The sequence below is a fragment of the Salvelinus sp. IW2-2015 genome, linkage group LG32, assembly GCF_002910315.2.
Source record: "Salvelinus sp. IW2-2015 linkage group LG32, ASM291031v2, whole genome shotgun sequence".
NCBI classification, from domain to species: Eukaryota; Metazoa; Chordata; class Actinopteri; order Salmoniformes; family Salmonidae; genus Salvelinus; species Salvelinus sp. IW2-2015.
Genome location: NC_036871.1, coordinates 28,860,452 through 28,878,487, shown reverse-complemented (window position 1 = coordinate 28,878,487; position 18,036 = coordinate 28,860,452). Strand labels below are relative to the sequence as shown.

The 18,036-nt window shown below is 44.3% G+C and overlaps 1 protein-coding gene across 1 annotated transcript in view; it reads right to left on the bottom strand.

The window, feature by feature from the left end:
- wnt9a (wingless-type MMTV integration site family, member 9A) overlaps positions 1–17,180 on the bottom strand; it is a 33,182-nt gene extending 16,002 nt beyond the window's left edge. The window contains 2 exon segments of the mRNA XM_023977618.2: positions 16,976–17,154; positions 17,157–17,180. Of these exon segments, the coding sequence (XP_023833386.2) occupies positions 16,976–17,154; positions 17,157–17,180 (203 nt within the window).
- Positions 17,181–18,036: the final 856 nt, after the last annotated feature.

Here is an 18,036-nt window from a genome sequence, read left to right as displayed (position 1 = left end):
TAGACAAATGTGCAGCTAGTGTGTACCCTTTCACCATCTCCATCCCACTTGACCAACAGGTGTGGGTGTGCATGTGTGTGTGCATACACTTGCATGTCTGCATTTGTGTGTGTTTGTGTGCGTCACGCACCTGCGCAGGCATGTGTTTCTACCTAAAGTCAACACCTTTAAGAGTCAAGAGTCAACCCTGGCTGAACCCTCCTGAACAGAAAAGCAAGAAACTACAGTTTCTCCATCAGTCTCAACTTAGTCTCAACTTGAAACTAAAGTCTCAACTTGAAACGAATATTTCTCCATCAGTCTCAACTTGAAACTAAAGTTTCTCAATCAGTCTCAACTTGAAACTACAGTTTCTCATTCAGTCTCAACTTGCTGGTTTTGTGGTCTGGTGTCTCTAAGGTCAACTCCCTCTCCCCTCTCTCCCTCCCTGTCTCTCCTCTCTCCCTCCCTGTCTCCCCTCTCTCCCTCCCTGTCTCTCCTTTCTCCCTCCCTGTCTCTTCCTCTCTTCCCTCCTGTCGTCCCTCTCTCCCTCCCTGTCTTCCCTCTCTCCCTCCTGTTCTCCCTTCTCCCTCACTACCCCTACCCCCACTACCCCCCTTACCCCTCCTTTTCCCCTCCTCTTCCCCCTTTCCCGCTCCTCTCTCCTGCTTTCCCTCTCCTATCCCTCCCCCCCCCTCACGGGGCTGCTCTCCCCATTCCTCTCGCCCTCCTCCCCTACCTACCCCCACAGGCCAATTTACTCTAAACGAATGCCAATCCCTCCAGCTGCTGGCTCAAAACAAAGCCTGTTCCCAGAGAAACAAACCACCCAGCTGTCTTACGAAAGGTAACCAAAACAATGGCATCCAACCAAACAGACAGACAGACAGACAGACAGACAGACAGACAGACAAGACAACAGACAGACAGACAGACGACAGACAGACAGACAGACAGACAGACAGACAGACAGACAGCAGACAGACAGACAGACAGACAGACAGACAGACAGACAGACAGACAGACAGACAGACAGACAGACAGACGACAGACAGACAGACAGACAGACAGACAGACAGACAGACAGACAGAACAGACAGACAGACAGACAGACAGACAGACATGTGAAAAGTGAGCAAGGCAAGCAGACAGAACCAGGTCCCATATTAAAAAAGCAGCCACCTGTCCATATAATGCTATATCAGCACTAAGACCTCTAAGACTCTTTGTAAATACAAGCCCTGGGAGTTCACCTTATCCCCTGTCTGTTAGGGACAAACTACCATGCTCACCTCAGAAAAGTATAAAATGTGATCTAACCCTCTCCAGACATTTTCGTCTTTTTAGCTTCTAGTCATGAAATCTATGCAGCCTACTCAATCACTTTTTATAGCTACTGTTTACAGGCCTCCTGGGCCATATACAGCGTTCCTCACTGAGTTCCCTGAATTCTTATCGGACCTTGTAGTCATAGCAGATAATATTCTAATTTTTTGTGATTTTAATATTTACATGGAAAAGTCCACAGACCCACTCCAAAAGGCTTTCGGAGCCATCATCGACTCAGTGGGTTTTGTCAACATGTCTCTGGACCTACTCACTGCCACAGTCACACTCTGGACCTAGTTTTTTCCCATGGAATAAATGTTGTAGATCTTAATGTTTTTCTCATAATCCTGGACTATCGGACACCATATTATTCAGTTTGCAATCGCAACAAAATAATCTGCTCAGACCCAACCAAGGAGCATCAAAAGTCGTGCTATAAATTCTCAGACAACACAAAGATTCCTTGATGCCCTTCCAGACTCCCTCTGCCTACCCAAGGACGTCAGAGGACAAAAATCAGTTAACCACCTAACTGAGGAACTCAATGTAACCTTGCGCAATACCCTAGATGCAGTTGCACCCCTAAAAACTAAACCATTTGTCATAAGAAACTAGCTCCCTGGTATACAGAAAATGCCCGAGCTCTGAAGCAAGCTTCCAGAAAAATGGAACGGAAATGGCGCCACACCAAACTGGAAGTCTTCCGACTAGCTTGGAAAGACAGTACCGTGCAGTATCGAAGAGCCCTCACTGCTGCTCGATCATCCTATTTTTCCAACTTAATTGAGGAAAATAAGAACAATCCTACATTTCTTTTTGATACTGTCGCAAAGCTAACTAAAAAGCAGCATTCCCCAAAGTGAGGATGGCTTTCACTTCAGCAGTAATAAATTCATGAACTTCTTTGAGGAAAAGATCATGGTCATTAGAAAGAAAATTACGGAATCCTCTTTAAATCTGCGTATTCCTCCAAAGCTCAGCTGTCCTGGGTCAGCACAACTCTGCCAGGACCTAGGATCAAGAGAGACACTCAAGTGTTTTAGTACTATATCTCTTGACACAATGATGAAAATAATCATGGCCTCTAAACCTTCAAGCTGCATACTGGACCCTATCCAACTAAAACTACTGAAAGAGCTGCTTCCTGTGCTTGGCCCTCCTATGTTGAACATAATAAACGGCTCTCTATCCACCGGATGTGTACCAAACTCACTAAAAGTGGCAGTAATAAAGCCTCTCTTGAAAAAGCCAAACCTTGACCCAGAAAATATAAAAAAACTATCGGCCTATATCGAATCTTCCATTCCTCTCAAAAGAAATTGAAAAAGCTGTTGCGCAGCAACTCACTGCCTTCCTGAAGACAAACAATGTATACGAAATGCTTCAGTCGGGTTTTTAGACCCCATCATAGCACTGAGACTGCACTTGTGAAGGTGGTAAATGCCCTTTTAATGGCGTCAGACCGAGGCTCTGCATCTGTCCTCGTGCTCCTAGACCTTAGTGCTGCCTTTGATATCATCGATCACCGCATTCTTTTGGAGAGATTGGAAACCCAAATTGGTCTACACGGACAAGATTCTGGCTGGTTTAGATCTTATCTGTCGGAAAGATATCAGTTTGTCTCTGTGAATGGTTTGTCCTCTGACAAATCAACTGTACATTTCGGTGTTCCTCAAGGTTCCGTTTTGAGACCACTATTGTTTTCACTATATATTTACCTCTTGGGATGTCATTCGAAAACATTAATAATAATAATTAATAATAATAATATAATAATAAATAATGTTAACTTTCACTGCTATGCGAATGACACACAGCTGTACATTTCAATGAAACATGGTGAAGCCCCAAAATTGCCCTCGCTAGAAGCCTGTGTTTCAGACATAAGGAAGTGAATGGCTGAAAAACGTTCTACTTTTTAAACTCGGACAAAACAGAGATGCTTGTTCTAGGTCCCAAGAAACAAAGAGATCTTTTTTGTTCTGACAATTAATCTTGATGGTTGTAAAGTCATCTCAAATAAAAACTGTGAAGGACCTCGGCGTTACTCTGGACCCTGATCTCTCTTTTTGACGACAAAGATAGCTTTTTACCATCTACGTAACATTGCAAAAATCTGAAACTTTTCTGTCCAAAAATGATGCAGAAAAATTAATCCATGCTTTTGTTACTTCTAGGTTAGACTACTGCAATGCTCTACTTTCGGCTACCGGATAAAGCATTAAATAAACTTCAGTTAGTGCTAAATACGGCTGCTAGAATCCTGACTAGAACCAAAAAATATTCATATTACTCCAGTGCTAGCCTCCCTACACTGGCTTCCTGTTAAGGCAAGGGCTGATTTCAAGGTTTTACTGCTAACCTACAAAGCATTACATGGGCTTGCTCCTACCTATCTTCCGATTTGGTCCTGCCGTACATACCTACACGTACGCTACGGTCACAAGACGCAGGCCTCCTAATTGTCCCTAGAATTTCTAAGCAAACAGCTGGAGGCAGGGCTTTCCCTATAGATCTCCAATAGATGTAGACGAACCCGTCAGACTAGACTCGGTCTCAACTTTTAAGTCTTTACTGAAGCTCATCTCTTCAGTGGTCATATGATTGAGTGTAGTCTGGCCCAGGAGTGTGAAGGTGAACGGAAAGGTCTGGAGCAACGGACCGCCTTGCTGTCTTGCCTGGCCGGTTCCCCTCTTCACTGGGATTCTCTGCCTCTAACCCTATTAACAGGGGCTGAGTCACTGCTTACTGGTGCTTCCTTTCATGCGTCCTAGGAGGGGTGCGTCACTTGAGTGGGTTGAGTCCCTGACGTATCCCTTCCTGCTATTTGGCGAGTTGACCCTACCGAGCATTACGGCCGACATGATAAGGCGTGCAAAAGCCTGCGGACTCTCGTCGTCAATCACAACCTCCTCCATAACCACTTCGACCGCGATGATCCAATCCTATGGATTTGTAAGCTAATATATTATTCAGCCTCTAAGCACAGATGTATAACGGTGGGCCTGTACTCCGATCTACTTTCAACAAAAGCACTCTTATCAGACCTCCAGCACACTAAGACCTATCCAGATCGTCTCACTCCAAGACTCATCATATCGCGCGCGAATACGTGCGGTCTAACTGATCTTAAATAGAGTGGTGGCGCCTCTTCGGCTGTACCACTCACCTGGTCCATATCATCATATGTGTACTTCGTTCCAGAACTCCTTACTACGAAAATCGGCCACATCGACGTACGATCACTTCCACCCCGGCACAATCTCGTCAACTGAACTCTGTCAGGCGACAGCAAAGTGACTATCCGCTGCTAATATCGTGAACTCTAGCTCCCTACGCTACCTAGACATCGAAGATCGCCCTCTCGTCACTCCACTCACTCATCTCATGACGTATGCTCTAGGTCCTACTACCTGCGATATCGATTCCTTTAGACTTCCATCCCACAGCGACTCACTGGCTCGCAACCAGGGTGCATCACATAACAATAAATAACCTCTAATTATAACTTCGCTCAAACTACAGATAACTTTAGTCAAGCATCGTTACATACGCATTCAACACTGCCCTGCCATACGTAGCCACAGCCCTGCCATCGTCGTCCCCTGCCATTCATAATACGACCGTAACCTCACATCTACGCGATAGAGCGATGCTCGCACATGACACGATGGACTACGCACAATGTAACAAACATGACCCCAGCGAATCGCAAACCCGTACGAGCCCCTCACCTCGTGGCGCGTGGCTCCTAGGTCGACTTGTTATGACTTTGTCTGAAGAGCACGCCTATAGACTTCATGCTATGAGACAGACACAGAGCTCGCATCATGAGTCTTGCTAGCGTATGATTAACCCTTTTCTACTGTCTCTACTCGACCCTACTTTTGACCGATAAATAATGCGCGCACACCTCTGATACCTGCCGCATCCTGATAACTCATCCTACTATACTCTGATGTAATCTGGCTATCATCCAACAGAAGCAGGTACCACACTACAATTGCTCTCTCTCCGGGCGACATCTACTATTTTACTCTATCTTCCTCTTTTCCTCTCTTTTCTTTCTCTTTCTATATGTCTACCAACATCGCTCTCTCACCCGTGTACGACCCATCAGCCCCGCTCATACGCCTCGTGTGCCGAGATGTATACATATCACATATTCTCTCTGTAGAGTATCTATAATACTCATGACCCTTCGTCTCCTCCGATCTCGCGACAACACAGATTTGAGAGATACCTCGGTGGCCAACGTGGTCAGCTACATACCTTTTGTCTTCCCAACTACGCGCGCTCATTCGTTGTAGCCATCTTACTCAAACTCATTAATAACCTCTCCATGGCGCCCGATCGATACAGCTACTCACACGACCTACTACAGCAGTATGCACCGCACCGGCCTCCTTACACGCGATAGAATCCGCATTCTCACGGCCTCGCCTCCTCAGTCCGGTGATCGGCGTGCATTACCTAACCTCTTCGTTGACCCGTGACTCAAACGCAGGACGTAGAGATACTCTTAATGTTCGGCTATGAAACCAACTGACATTTAGACTCCTGAGGTGCTGACTTGCTGCACCCTCAACCAACTACTGTTGATTAATTAATATTTGACCATGCTTGTACTTATGAACATTTGAACATCTGCCGATGTCTGTTATAATCTTCCATCCCGGCACAGCCAGAATAGACGGTGCACCCCTCATCAGCCTGGTTCTCTCTCGGGAGTTTCTAGGAGTTCTAGCCACACAGTGCTTCTACACCTGCATTGCTTGCTGTTTGGGGTTTTAGGGCGGTTTTTGTACAGCACTTTGAGATATCAGCTGATGTAGGAAGGGCTTATAAATACATTTGATTTAATTTGATTGATATTGTAAAGAAAACGGGGAATTCTTAAAGAAAATCTGGTCTGGTGTGACCTCTGAGGGGCCCAAGCCATCGTCCCACCTGGTGTCCTCATGGACCAGGCCCTGCTAGAGGTAGTAGGATGTCAGTGTGGTATTCTTCCCTCTGGCCTGGCCATGAAATCAAGGCGCTGCCTAGGCTATTACTACTACTGACTGAACTGAAGCTCGAGTGAAAGAGAGAAAAACCAACATTCCAACTGTGGTATCCAAGTTATTGAAAATGTTTAAGGTCCACATTTGATCTGTACTGGTGTAGACCTCGCATGGTCATTAACAAACTTTACCAAGTCCACCACTGAACATTACTTATGTAATTGTTGTCATCGGTACTTGTGCATCATAATGCCTAAGTTGAGTCAACAGTTCTGATATGTCCCATTTGGAAGTGACTAAGAGGGACAGAGATTACATATGCTTGGTCAACATCCTGTATAGTCAGCTGTTGAAGATAGGGGACTTTCCCCCCATCCCTCTCTCACCCCCCCCCCCCCCCCCCCCCCTACGACTTAGTGAACAGACTTTGTAGTGTTAACAGACTAGGCATCATATCCTCCATAAATTCCAAGTGAAATGGAAACAGTGTCATTAAGTCTGTCAAAAGGAGGACATGCATCTCCATTCTCAACAGGGGATAGCTCTGCTCTTGCATCTCTTTTGCCTTCCTTCCACAGCCCTACTGTACAGCAGTCAGGACCACACCCCACCAGAGTCATTATCAACCTAAACATAGTCTTTAATCTAGAAAATGAATACATCAGCAGATTCTTATTTCCCAATATTTTATTCCAAATGCTACCCTGATCTGAACTATTGCTCTGTAGCCGTGGAGCGGTCTGACTGTATGCATACAGTACGGGGTGGTTGGAATGAGACCATGGAGCTTGGTAAGATGTAACTGCAATGTGAGAACTCAAGGCTCCTAGGGTCAGCGGTCACGTTGTAGTCACTGTGTGACTGGCACAGATTGGGCGCGCCACAACAGTGTCCACATGACTCCCTGTTCTAGCAAAGCCGAATGGCACAGAGCAGCGCAGAGCACCCCTGTACCAGCACACTGACTGACCGACACACCTAACACGTTCAGCCACGGCACACATTCATACACACCCACCGCATTCACACACCATTCACACACCATTCACACACACACACGCTCACACGAGAATCAGACCACCACTATTTGGTAAGAAAGAAAGTGAACCAGTGTATTTTAAAAGTGTACCTTTTGATAATAGTCTGTACAATGGTTAATTGGTTATGCAGATTATAGATTTGTAACACACACATTTACTAATTTACTCTTACTGTACAATGAGCATTTCACTTCCAAGGGGTATCCAAGCATGTAAAGTCAAACCACTATCAGAAAAACAGTAGCTGTTTTCAACCATGCATTAGCAACTGAAAGACTGGCTAAGTTTAGTCATTATTAACGGTTATTTACAGTTCCTACTGAGAGATTGCAAGGTTTCCTTTCTTCTCTCTCGATCAGGGAATTCAAATAGAATTACTGAAAAGCCAGCAGAAGCTAAATTCAATACTCAAGCTGTAAAGCCAGTAAGGGTGGTAGTGGTACTGTATATTGTTTGCACTGCAGTCTTAAGTAGAACCATTAATGAATGAAGGAGATAACTACCGTCCTGTAGCTACACACTGGTTATAACATCAAGGTACTAACTCTTAGTTACAACTGGAAGAGATGTCATTTTGGCTCACTTTACATTAAGTACATCCACCTGGATTTAATCTAGTCATAATGAGATTCGTATGGTGTTCCATATGGGTAAGAATCATCATACACTGAGACTTTATCACCCGATAAATGAATTTACTTCATGATTCTGATTTATCACCCAATAAATTAATATACTTCATGATTCTGACTTTGGTTTTTGCTAAACATTCCGAGACCTTAACTCTCGATTCTACATGTAGATTAATTTCTCAAGGACTTGTATTTGAATTCCAGCTCTATGGATCATAGACAACATGGGGTAACGTGTTGCTTTGTGCTACCTGCCTGTATGGCAAGACTGCATGTAACTGCATACGACCTCCTTGAACCCATCACGACCTGAAAATGAGGTAAGAAGAGTAGAACAGATGACTTTTCGAAGCCAGAATCCAAAGCAAGCATTTGTCAATCTGGCTCATCGTGGCTGGAGACAAGGGCCACACACACACACACACACACACACACACAGACACACATACACACAGGCGTTCTCCCAGAGACTTGGGTAAAAGAGGAAATTGGCCTGTGGTTAAGGACGGAAAACATATGACATGGCAATCCTGCTAATTAACGTCAGATCATCAATCCCAGACCACTAAAAGCATCATGATTCCATATTGGTTTTCCTGTTTTGCAAATTACCCTTGTCGAGGCTATGTCCCGAGCCCCATCTGTAAAGAACATCATGTGTCTAACTCTGTATACCTTCTCTTACCAATGAGAATTATTTTCCGTTCCATATCTGCGGACTACCCAGCCATGAAGTACACAGCTGACTGGTAAAGGCTGGATAGGAGCAGGAGCCACTCCCTCCTTTTAAAAGACAATATTTCTTAACTGTGGTCGGTCTCGGCATGCTGACGATACCAGAACCTTAAGCCCTTCGGATGTGAGTGGGCCAACACATATTTTAAAGACCTTCTCAAATGCAATAATGCCATGTAATCTTCAACAAATACAGTAAAACCATATCATTATACTGTACAGAGTGCATCCAGATTATCCACTACCCAGGCCACTGCAGACATCATCAACTAAAACCTTCACAACAAAGGTGTGTGTGAGTATGTAAACCTCCAAATGATTCAACTCAAAAAAATAACTCATCTCACTCCAACAGGCAACATTTGGTAGAGGGACCATTTCCATGACAGACTGCCTTAACCTGCTATTCAAGAAGCAATTAAGTGGAATTAAGTCTTATTTCTACAGAACAATACAGCAAGGCCCTGCTGGGAGTCGGCTGAGTTGAATGACATTGGACAAGTCAGCATTTTGTACTTTACATTTATTTTGACCACAACTCATTTTTTTCTTGAATTTGTACTTAAGCAGTGTCCGGTGCCTTTAGATTTGGCTGTTTTCACATCTCATTTCCAACTCTCCTAAGGTTACACAAAGGGGTTAAAGGGTGCTGAATGAGACCCATCCTGGGCTCCAGAAAGAGGCTGCTCCCCCCTGTGGTGGCTATGGGCATAGCACTCCTTTCACCAGATGCTTCGTGGGAGGACATAGACCTAACTCTACACAGTGCAAACTCTAACTCATAAGACAAGCTTGAAACAATACTGTGCCAAACATACCAGGATGGACAAAAACACAAAGATAACAAAGATCTCTCTCTCTCGTTCTGTATTCACAAAGGGAATACGGGTGTTTAATCTAAGCCTCCAGCAGGTTTGTGTGGTGTGATCTCACCACTAGCCAGACTCCATGTGATCACAGCTAACCCCAAGCAGCCAGCGCTGAAAGAGAATCCTATCTTCTTGGCTCACGGTAAAGTGATACCCTTTGAGGTGTGGCTGCAGCCACAGGATATCCTCTGAAGTTGGGAAATCCCTCTATCCCAGGCAGGGAACGCTTCCCACCCTGCCTGCGCCCTGCCTGTGAGCTAGCCTAGTGTCAGGGCTAATCAGTGCTTAAGGCTTCTGTAATGAGAAGCCCGCCACCACTGTCTGCCTGCCTAGCCCCACGCCAACGCCAGCCCTGAGCCCACAGTCACACTTAATGACTGGTAATCACCCTGCATCTTTACACAAACCACTGGAATACCAGCAGCAGCACGCACATGAGGGGAGCAGGGGGAAGTGTTTACATGGAGACTGGCTGTTGAGCAGCCTATATCCTCTTGTTTCATCTCCATACAACACTGGAAGCACACCAACAGGAGTTTGAACCTGGTCTTCCGCCCACCACAACAGTGTTAGCCCGCTAAGCCAAAGCCTAAACATTAACGCTGGAGACTGTGGAGAAGCAGCACAGTGAGTATATTGAAGGCTACAAATGAATCTGCTTTGTTACGTTGTTTTAGGAATATTGCGACTTCCTCTTAATAATGTGGCTGAAAACAATGACCTTTGGCGCTGGAACTGAGGGCAGGGCACATAAGGCTGTCGAAGCAATAAACAACCCTATTAACACTCATTGTGATGCCTTAGTGCAGGGGTTCCCAACCTTTTCCCTCAGGGCCCCCGTTTTCACATTTAAAAAATGTCACCCATACACACTATATTAAATTCAACACCAGTTTAATTTTGTTGATTTGAGGAACTTAGAAAAATTGTTGTTTTGAATATAATGTCCTGCAATTCTACATATATACAGTAGTTTAACAAGACTCATGACACATTTTAGGTAGGCTATTTCATGATAATAATAATCATAATCATTTAGGGCTCCCGAGTAGCGCAGCAGTCTAAGGCACTGCATCTCAGTGCTAGAGACATCACTACAGACCCTGGTTTGATTCCAGGCTCTATCACAACCTCCCGTGATTGGGAGTCCCATAGGGCAGCGGACAATTGGCCCAGCGTTGTCCGGGTTAGGGTTTGGCCAGAGTAGGCCGTCATTGTAAATAAGAATTTGTTCTTAACTGACTTGCCTAGTTAAAAAAGGTTAGATAAAAAAAAGATATATAGATAATCATAATCATCATGGATAAGGAAAATAAAGTTGACACCAAATGTTATTCCACTACCAAATATGTTTTATGATGATAATTTATATGAACCCTCAATTTAATTATACATATTATCTTTTACAGAAAGTGATTAGATCAATTGATAGCGACAGTCACACATTGTATAAGATTACTTCCCAAGAAAATAACAATTTCTTCGACTCCTCGACTTTAGAAGGTCGTAGCTCAGCTTCTGAATGCCATAGAGACAAATCAAAGATATTCCCATGTGCATCAGAGTCACGTCTTCCTCTGGCATTTTACAGTTTGTTTCTAGCCTAAAGCATTGTGGATTAATGCATCGTTTTATATTGGTATAAACAATTGTGAATTGTAAAAAGAATTACATTTAAAAAATACATTTAATCCTCAAATCAAGGAAAGTCCCCCCCCCCACGAAACGTTGGCGCCCGCCAACGTTGGGAACCCCTGCCTTAGTGATTGGTAATTCACCATACATAGCGTAGCTGTGGGTATGATTCCTGTATATGCCGCAGCATGTAAACTAAATAAAAACAAATGTCTGTTTGAGTCAGTTTAGGGCTTGCATTGAATGCAGTTTACAAGACCACAAAATGCCTTTCTATGGGCCAAAAGTAGCATTTAAATGAATGAAGTTAGCTTGTTTAACAGCATTCTGCTTAAACGCCTCAAGGTGAACTCTTCAGCTGGGGTCAACTAAGTGAACAATCTCACTCCCTTCACTTCTCGAAAATACCACCCAACAAAGAATATTCCATCAAGGTTCAGTATTGTCTAAGCATAAGAATGAAACTGCAGCTAACTTCCCCAATGGTAAGCCTGGGCTGTGAGGGAGAAGCAGCACCTGCCACAACAGGCTCAACAGGGGAAAGTAAATGAGTGCTCACATTCTTGTGGTAAAGGATGACAATTTGAGTGGGTGCTTGACCACGCTAGGAATCCCACCCCACCTTCTGCCGCTGCAGACTACGGGCAACAGAGACGGTGTGTTTACTTTACACTTACGCTCCACCGCACTCGGGAAATTGGGTATGCAACATCGACCATCTATTTTGAGTAAATCAGTACCCAGAAGAAAGGCCGGAGGATGTGCTGTCCTCGTGCTCATGGCAGATATTTATTTGAACAAGTGTGTGTTAGTATGTATACTCCACTCAATGTCAGACATCCCAGGTGTGTGTTGTTGGTGTGTGTGCGTGCGTGCGTGCGTGCGTGCGTGCGTGCGTGCGTGTGTATGTATGTGCGTGCGTGCGTGCGTGCGTGCGTGCGTGCGTGCGTGCGTGCGTCTGTCTGCTGTCTGTCTGTCTGTCTCTGTCTGTCTGTCTGCGTGCGTGCGTCGTCGTGCGTGGGCGTGCGTGCCGTGCGTGCGTGCGTGCGTGTATGTCATTCATGCCCAACCAGGCAGGGAGTCTGCCTGCAGGGCTAGTCGGCACTGTCTGAATGGAGCCAGCGGGCTGATCAGAACAGACTTCCTTCGCTGTAGGAAGTGGGTATTGAACTCAGTAGGGGCAGACGTGCTCCCTTCTGAGATGATGCCTGAGAGGAATAAAACACGCTCAGTAAGGGACTTGGAAACAGTGGACTCTTGTGTGTGTGTTGTTGCTTCTGTGTGTGTGTTGTGTTTGTGTTGTTGTGTTGTTTTGTGTGTTGTGTTGTGTGTGTGTGTGTGGTGTGTGTGATGCAGTAGCAGCACAACAATCAAAAGGCAGTGAACGATGATGATGTGTGTGTGCTCGTGTTGTGTGTAGTAATGTGCATTTGTGTGCTGTCGACCGAATGGGTGCCCGAACACCATGTGTCACCACTCATGGATGCTCATGCGGTGCCCTGAGTGGTGTGGTGCGATAGATAGTGTAGTGCTGTACGTGACTGTCAGGCCCAACAATGCCGGCACTCAGCAACGCTGTGATCGCTGTGCGACAACTAGCCACCGGCCAACATTGCACACACCACACCCACACAACCACAGCAAAATGCTAGCTACGATGACCTATGTGTGTTCTTGCAGTCGAGGGTAATGTGGATTGCTGTGTGTGATTATTTTTTGCTGTGTGTTATGTGTGTTGCTGAAACTCTTAAGTTGTGTTGTCGCTCCTTGTTGTGCAAGATACATCTCTTCTATCCTACATCAGTGGTGTGTGTGTGTGTGTGTGACTGATGTGTGATGTGTGTGGTGTGTGTGCAATAACTGTATGTCAAAAACGCGATAAATGGTGTGTCGAATTAATACCAATTGTCGGTTGTGTGTGTTGCTTGTGCCTAAAATGTGTTGTGTGGTGTGTGTGTGTGTTTGCGTGTGTGTGTGTGTGTGTGTGTTTGCTTAAAGCTGTGTGTGTGTGTGTGAAAAATGGTGTGTTTTGCTGTTGTGTGTGAACAACATCAAACCTGACACCATTGTGTGTATGTCTTGCCTGTCGTGCGATGTGTGTCTCATCCTGTGAGTGAGTGTGTGTGTGTTTGTGCTGTAAGTGGGTTGTGTGGTGTGGTGATGTGCTCCGTGTGCATGTGCTGTGTGTGGTGTGTGGAAATGTTTAAGCCTGGTGGAGCTGTGTGTGTTTTGACTGAAGTAAAGCTCGTGTCGTGTGTGTTGACTGTTGTACGTCTGTGTGTGTGTTGATCGTTCCAGAGAGGTTGTGTGTAACGTGGGTCTTCGTCATCTCGTCCGTTTGTCACCTAAAACCTCCATTCAAGTCACACGAACATACTGTGATACGCCAAAAACATGTGTGGATGTTTGAGTGTGTGTGTGTGTTGTGTGTGTTGTGTTGTCGTGGTGTGTGTGTGTCGTGCTGGTGTGTGTGTGTGGTTTTGACTGTGTTTTTGCTGTGTGTGTGTGTGTGTTTTGCTTGTGTGTGTGTGTGTTTTGCTTGTGTGTGTGTTGTGTTCTTTGTACCGATCTTGCTGTGTGTGTTGGTTGTGTGTGTTGTGGTGTGTGTTGTGTGTGTGTGTGTGGTGTGTGTGTGTGTGTGTGTGTTGGTGTGTGTGTGTGTTTGTGTGTGCTGTGTGTGTGCTGTGTGTGTGTGTGTGTGTGTGTGTGTGTGTGTGTTTTGCGTGGTGTTTTGTTGTGTTTTTGCTGTGTGTGTGGTGTGTGTTTCTGTGTTGTTTGCTGTGTGTGTGTGCTTTGTGTGTTTGCTGGTTGTGCGGTGTGTGTGTGTGTGTGTGTGTGTGTGTTGTGTGTGGTGTGTTGTGGTTTGTGGTGTGTGTGTGTGTTGTGGTGGTGTGTGTGTGTGTGTGTGTGTGTGTTTGCTGTGTGTGTAAGTGTTTTTGTGTCGTGTGTGGACGTACTGTTGTTTGTTTTTGCATGTGTGTGTGTGTGTGTGCGTTTGTGCGTGCAGGCATGTGGGCATGTGTGTTGCACTGAGTGTCAGTGGTGTCCGGTTTCTGGGTAGTCGGTTTGGCTTTGGGGCAGTATCAGAAACATTTTCTGTGTATTTATGTCACCTATGTCATCTGTTTGTCTCATGTTCTCTGGTTTAAAGGATAAATCATTCACTGACACTCATCTCATTCATAGTATCATCGCATCCTCACACCAAATGACCCTTTGTGCTTCAATCTTATTACATGCAACTGGTTAGTTATTGAGGGCCAATGGTAATGTTGTTGGATGGTTATGATCTACCACTATGTCTCTATACCTCAAAAGCTCACTTGACATGTGACTTTTAGCGATGATGTGGTTTCTATACCACTGGGCTGCTGAACAACTCTCACATGTATCATTTTCAAGACAGCATAACAGTCCAGCCTGAACTAGCATAGGTCTAAACTTTACAGTAAGAACACTAAGTAATGACAGTTACCCTAACATTAGGGGTTACTTATGTTTATTATCTGTAATAACATGTCGGATTTATGGTGATAGTAACTTCCTCTAACAACATACTGTACCGGTCAGGGGACATAACCTTTTCAGGAGTGACACATTAGACCTAAACGGACACTCCTATCATATCACACAACCTCTAGCAATGCAAACCACGATCGTGATCCAAAAAGTAATTATTTCCAAACAGCGCTATTCCTTCCTTCCACCCTAGTCCGCTTTGTCCGGTCCTTTCTAATTTATTGGTTTCCTTATATGAGATCTGAGTGAAGGTTAGACCCAATTCAGCGGCCCCTGAGGCATAACAAACCAATTTACAGCTTCATAATGTCCAACGGGTCCTGGAGGGCCCCTCCCATCCCTGTGTCCCCCCACTGGTTCACAGCTAAACAATGCCCTTATCTTATATAGGCGGCAGGTAGCCTAGTGGTTAGAGCATTGGGCCAGTAACCGAAATGTCGCTGGTTCGAATACCCAAGATGAAGAACCTGTTGATGTGCTCTTGAGCAAGGCACCTTGATCCTCATTTATTTCAGGGGTGCCGTACTATCGCTGACCCTATAAAATAACACACTTCACTGCACCTATCTTCTGTATATGACAATAAAACATATATATTTATTTGATACCCCTGGAACTACACTGCTGGTGTTATCACTCACTCTAATCACTCTACAATTTGTTAAATAAAGGTTATAAAGCCCAGTTAAAGATTCAATTAAAATACAATTAAACCAGCCAAAATATGTCCGTGCTGCCATGAGTCCACATTTGTTTGTGTGAATGACTCAAATCAACTTCATGAGAACTATTGTTTGCAACACAAGGTGGTGGTGATTACTTCTGTCATCAACAATCTATTGTCTGTATATTTTAGACAGAATGTGACTGGAATGATATGGTGTTCATGGTAGAATAAATGATCCCTAAAAATAATATTACGATTCTGACTGAACTCTCATAGTTGCTGTAAGGTTGCAGGTGCCACTGAGAATAGATTAGTGATATATAAACCACCAACTGGGAAGGAACTTTGTGTTATAACATATCCAAGCTACAACATGCCTGCTGTAGGCTATTTGTATCCTTCACACAAGAGATTTGAAGGTGATGTAATTTTTTTTTTTTTAGCTATCTATAGGTTAATGGTCTTCCAAGGAAGTCTGAATCCTAATTAATGAAATTCATCAGAAAAGACAAAGGCTGCCAGTAGACTCGATATATTGAGGTGGTCATAGCAGGTTACACCTAAAAACGAAGGCGTTCCCTGGGAATAACGTGTTTAATTGTTCATTATTAAATAAATAAAATACTGTCCTTGATATGATAGTATCTCATGAGATTGGGAAACGAACTGTAAATTCTGGACACATTCTTTCAAACTGTTTCTAAACTTAGTGGGAGCGCGAACCATATGCCAGAATTTTCTCTATATCGATGTTAATGCTAGACGGGGGATTTTCTATGCAAGCTGTACAGACGTTTCAGACACCGGTTAAGTGAGCAGCATTGCTTTATTGTAACCAGCTGTCGCGACTGAAGCCTTCACTCACCTTTCGCCCCATGTATGTTTTCAGAGCCGACTTCAACAAAATAATCACACTACTCTGCTACTTTTCATTCAAATATGCCTGATAGGCCTATCAATGGCTTAGCGTAGGATACCTGTCAGAAGACTAATCGCTGTCTAAACCTGCCCAGAGACAGCTGATATTGGTTATTTTACTGTAGATAATCCCAACTCCTACTCCCCTTAAAAATATATATGCTACAGCATATTACCCACCCCAAAACCTTCGGTAGTTTGAGCTATTACAACGGTCTGTAAACCCACTGCAATGCCGACTAATTAATCTCATCTACCTGCTCTCACCACCCACAGTGACAGCCTACTCCGCTACCTAAGTGTCTCTGAACTGACAGTTCTGTGCAACAATGTTGCGGATACTTGAAACAAATCACAATATAGCTACAAGGACACCATGCAGTAAGCAGCCTAGATCCTAACCTATTCATTTGCACCACGTTTGATATTACTAGAGGACACATCAACAGGGATGAATGTGAGTGCCATTCTTATTAATGTATGCCATATTTACGCGATACGAAAGTTGAAACAATTGAATGAACCGTATGCTAATATAAGTACAGCAATTTATCCGCCCTATCAAAGTTGCTCTAAGAGCGCATGATATCTCGTAATAAACTCTAATCAATGACAGTGTCATGAACATGTGGATGGATACAGTGCCTACCCGAAATAAGCTGTTGTCGGTCCGGGCAAATTGAAAAGGTACACTATAACTGTGAACGATAACCATCCCAGGAGTAGGTGTCCATCCAGCATTTTGCTGCGGCTCCAAGGCAGATCATTTCGTTTCTCCTGAGTAGCTGTGTAAAATCCCTTGTTGTACGTTCGGCACTTCTTACTAAGCGCGAGGACATTTGCGCTCCTCCCATTAGCGGAGCAAATCTGAGTGAGGGAGTGGATGTGTGTGTGTGTGTGTGTGTGTGTGTGTGTGTGTGTGTGTGTGTGTGTGTGTGTGTGTGTGTGTGTGTGTGTGTGTGTGTTGTGTGTGTGGTGTGTGTGTGTGTGTGTGTGTGTGTGTGTGTGTGTGTGTGTGGTGTGTGTGTGTGTGTGTGTGTGTTGTGTGGTGTGTGTGTGTGTGTGTGTGTGTGAGAGAGAGGGAGAGAGAGAGAGAGAGAGAGAGAATTGTGAACCTGTTTGTTATTATAAATATAAATTACTTTCAATATTTTAAGTATCACTGATGTTGTCAAATTCGCGCGCACGCACCCGCGCYCGCACACACACACACACAGCCTACCTTGACAGATTGATCATATAGACCTGTTAAAAGTTTTTGTTATAAGCCAAAAAATTGTCAAGAACATGTTTTGATGTTTTGATGAACATGTTTTTATGCCATTATATAGATATATAATTGTAGAATAATAGTGAAGACATCAAAACTATGAAATAACACATATGGAATCATGTAGTTACCAAAAAAAGTGTTAAACAAATCAAAATATATTTGAGATTCTTCAAAGTAGCCACACTTTGCCTTGTTGACAGCTTTGCACAATCTTGTCATTCTCTCAAGCAGCTTCATGAGGTAGTCACTTTGAATGCATTTCAATTAACAGATGTGCCTTGTTCAAAGTTAATTTGTGCAAATTTCTTGCCTTCTTAATGCGCCTGCCTGACCACTCTGCCTGCCCCTGACACTGAGCCTGCCTGCCTGCCGCCCGGTACCGTTGCCCCACCTCTGGTTTACTGACCCCTGCCTGTCTATTGCCTGCCCCTGTTGGA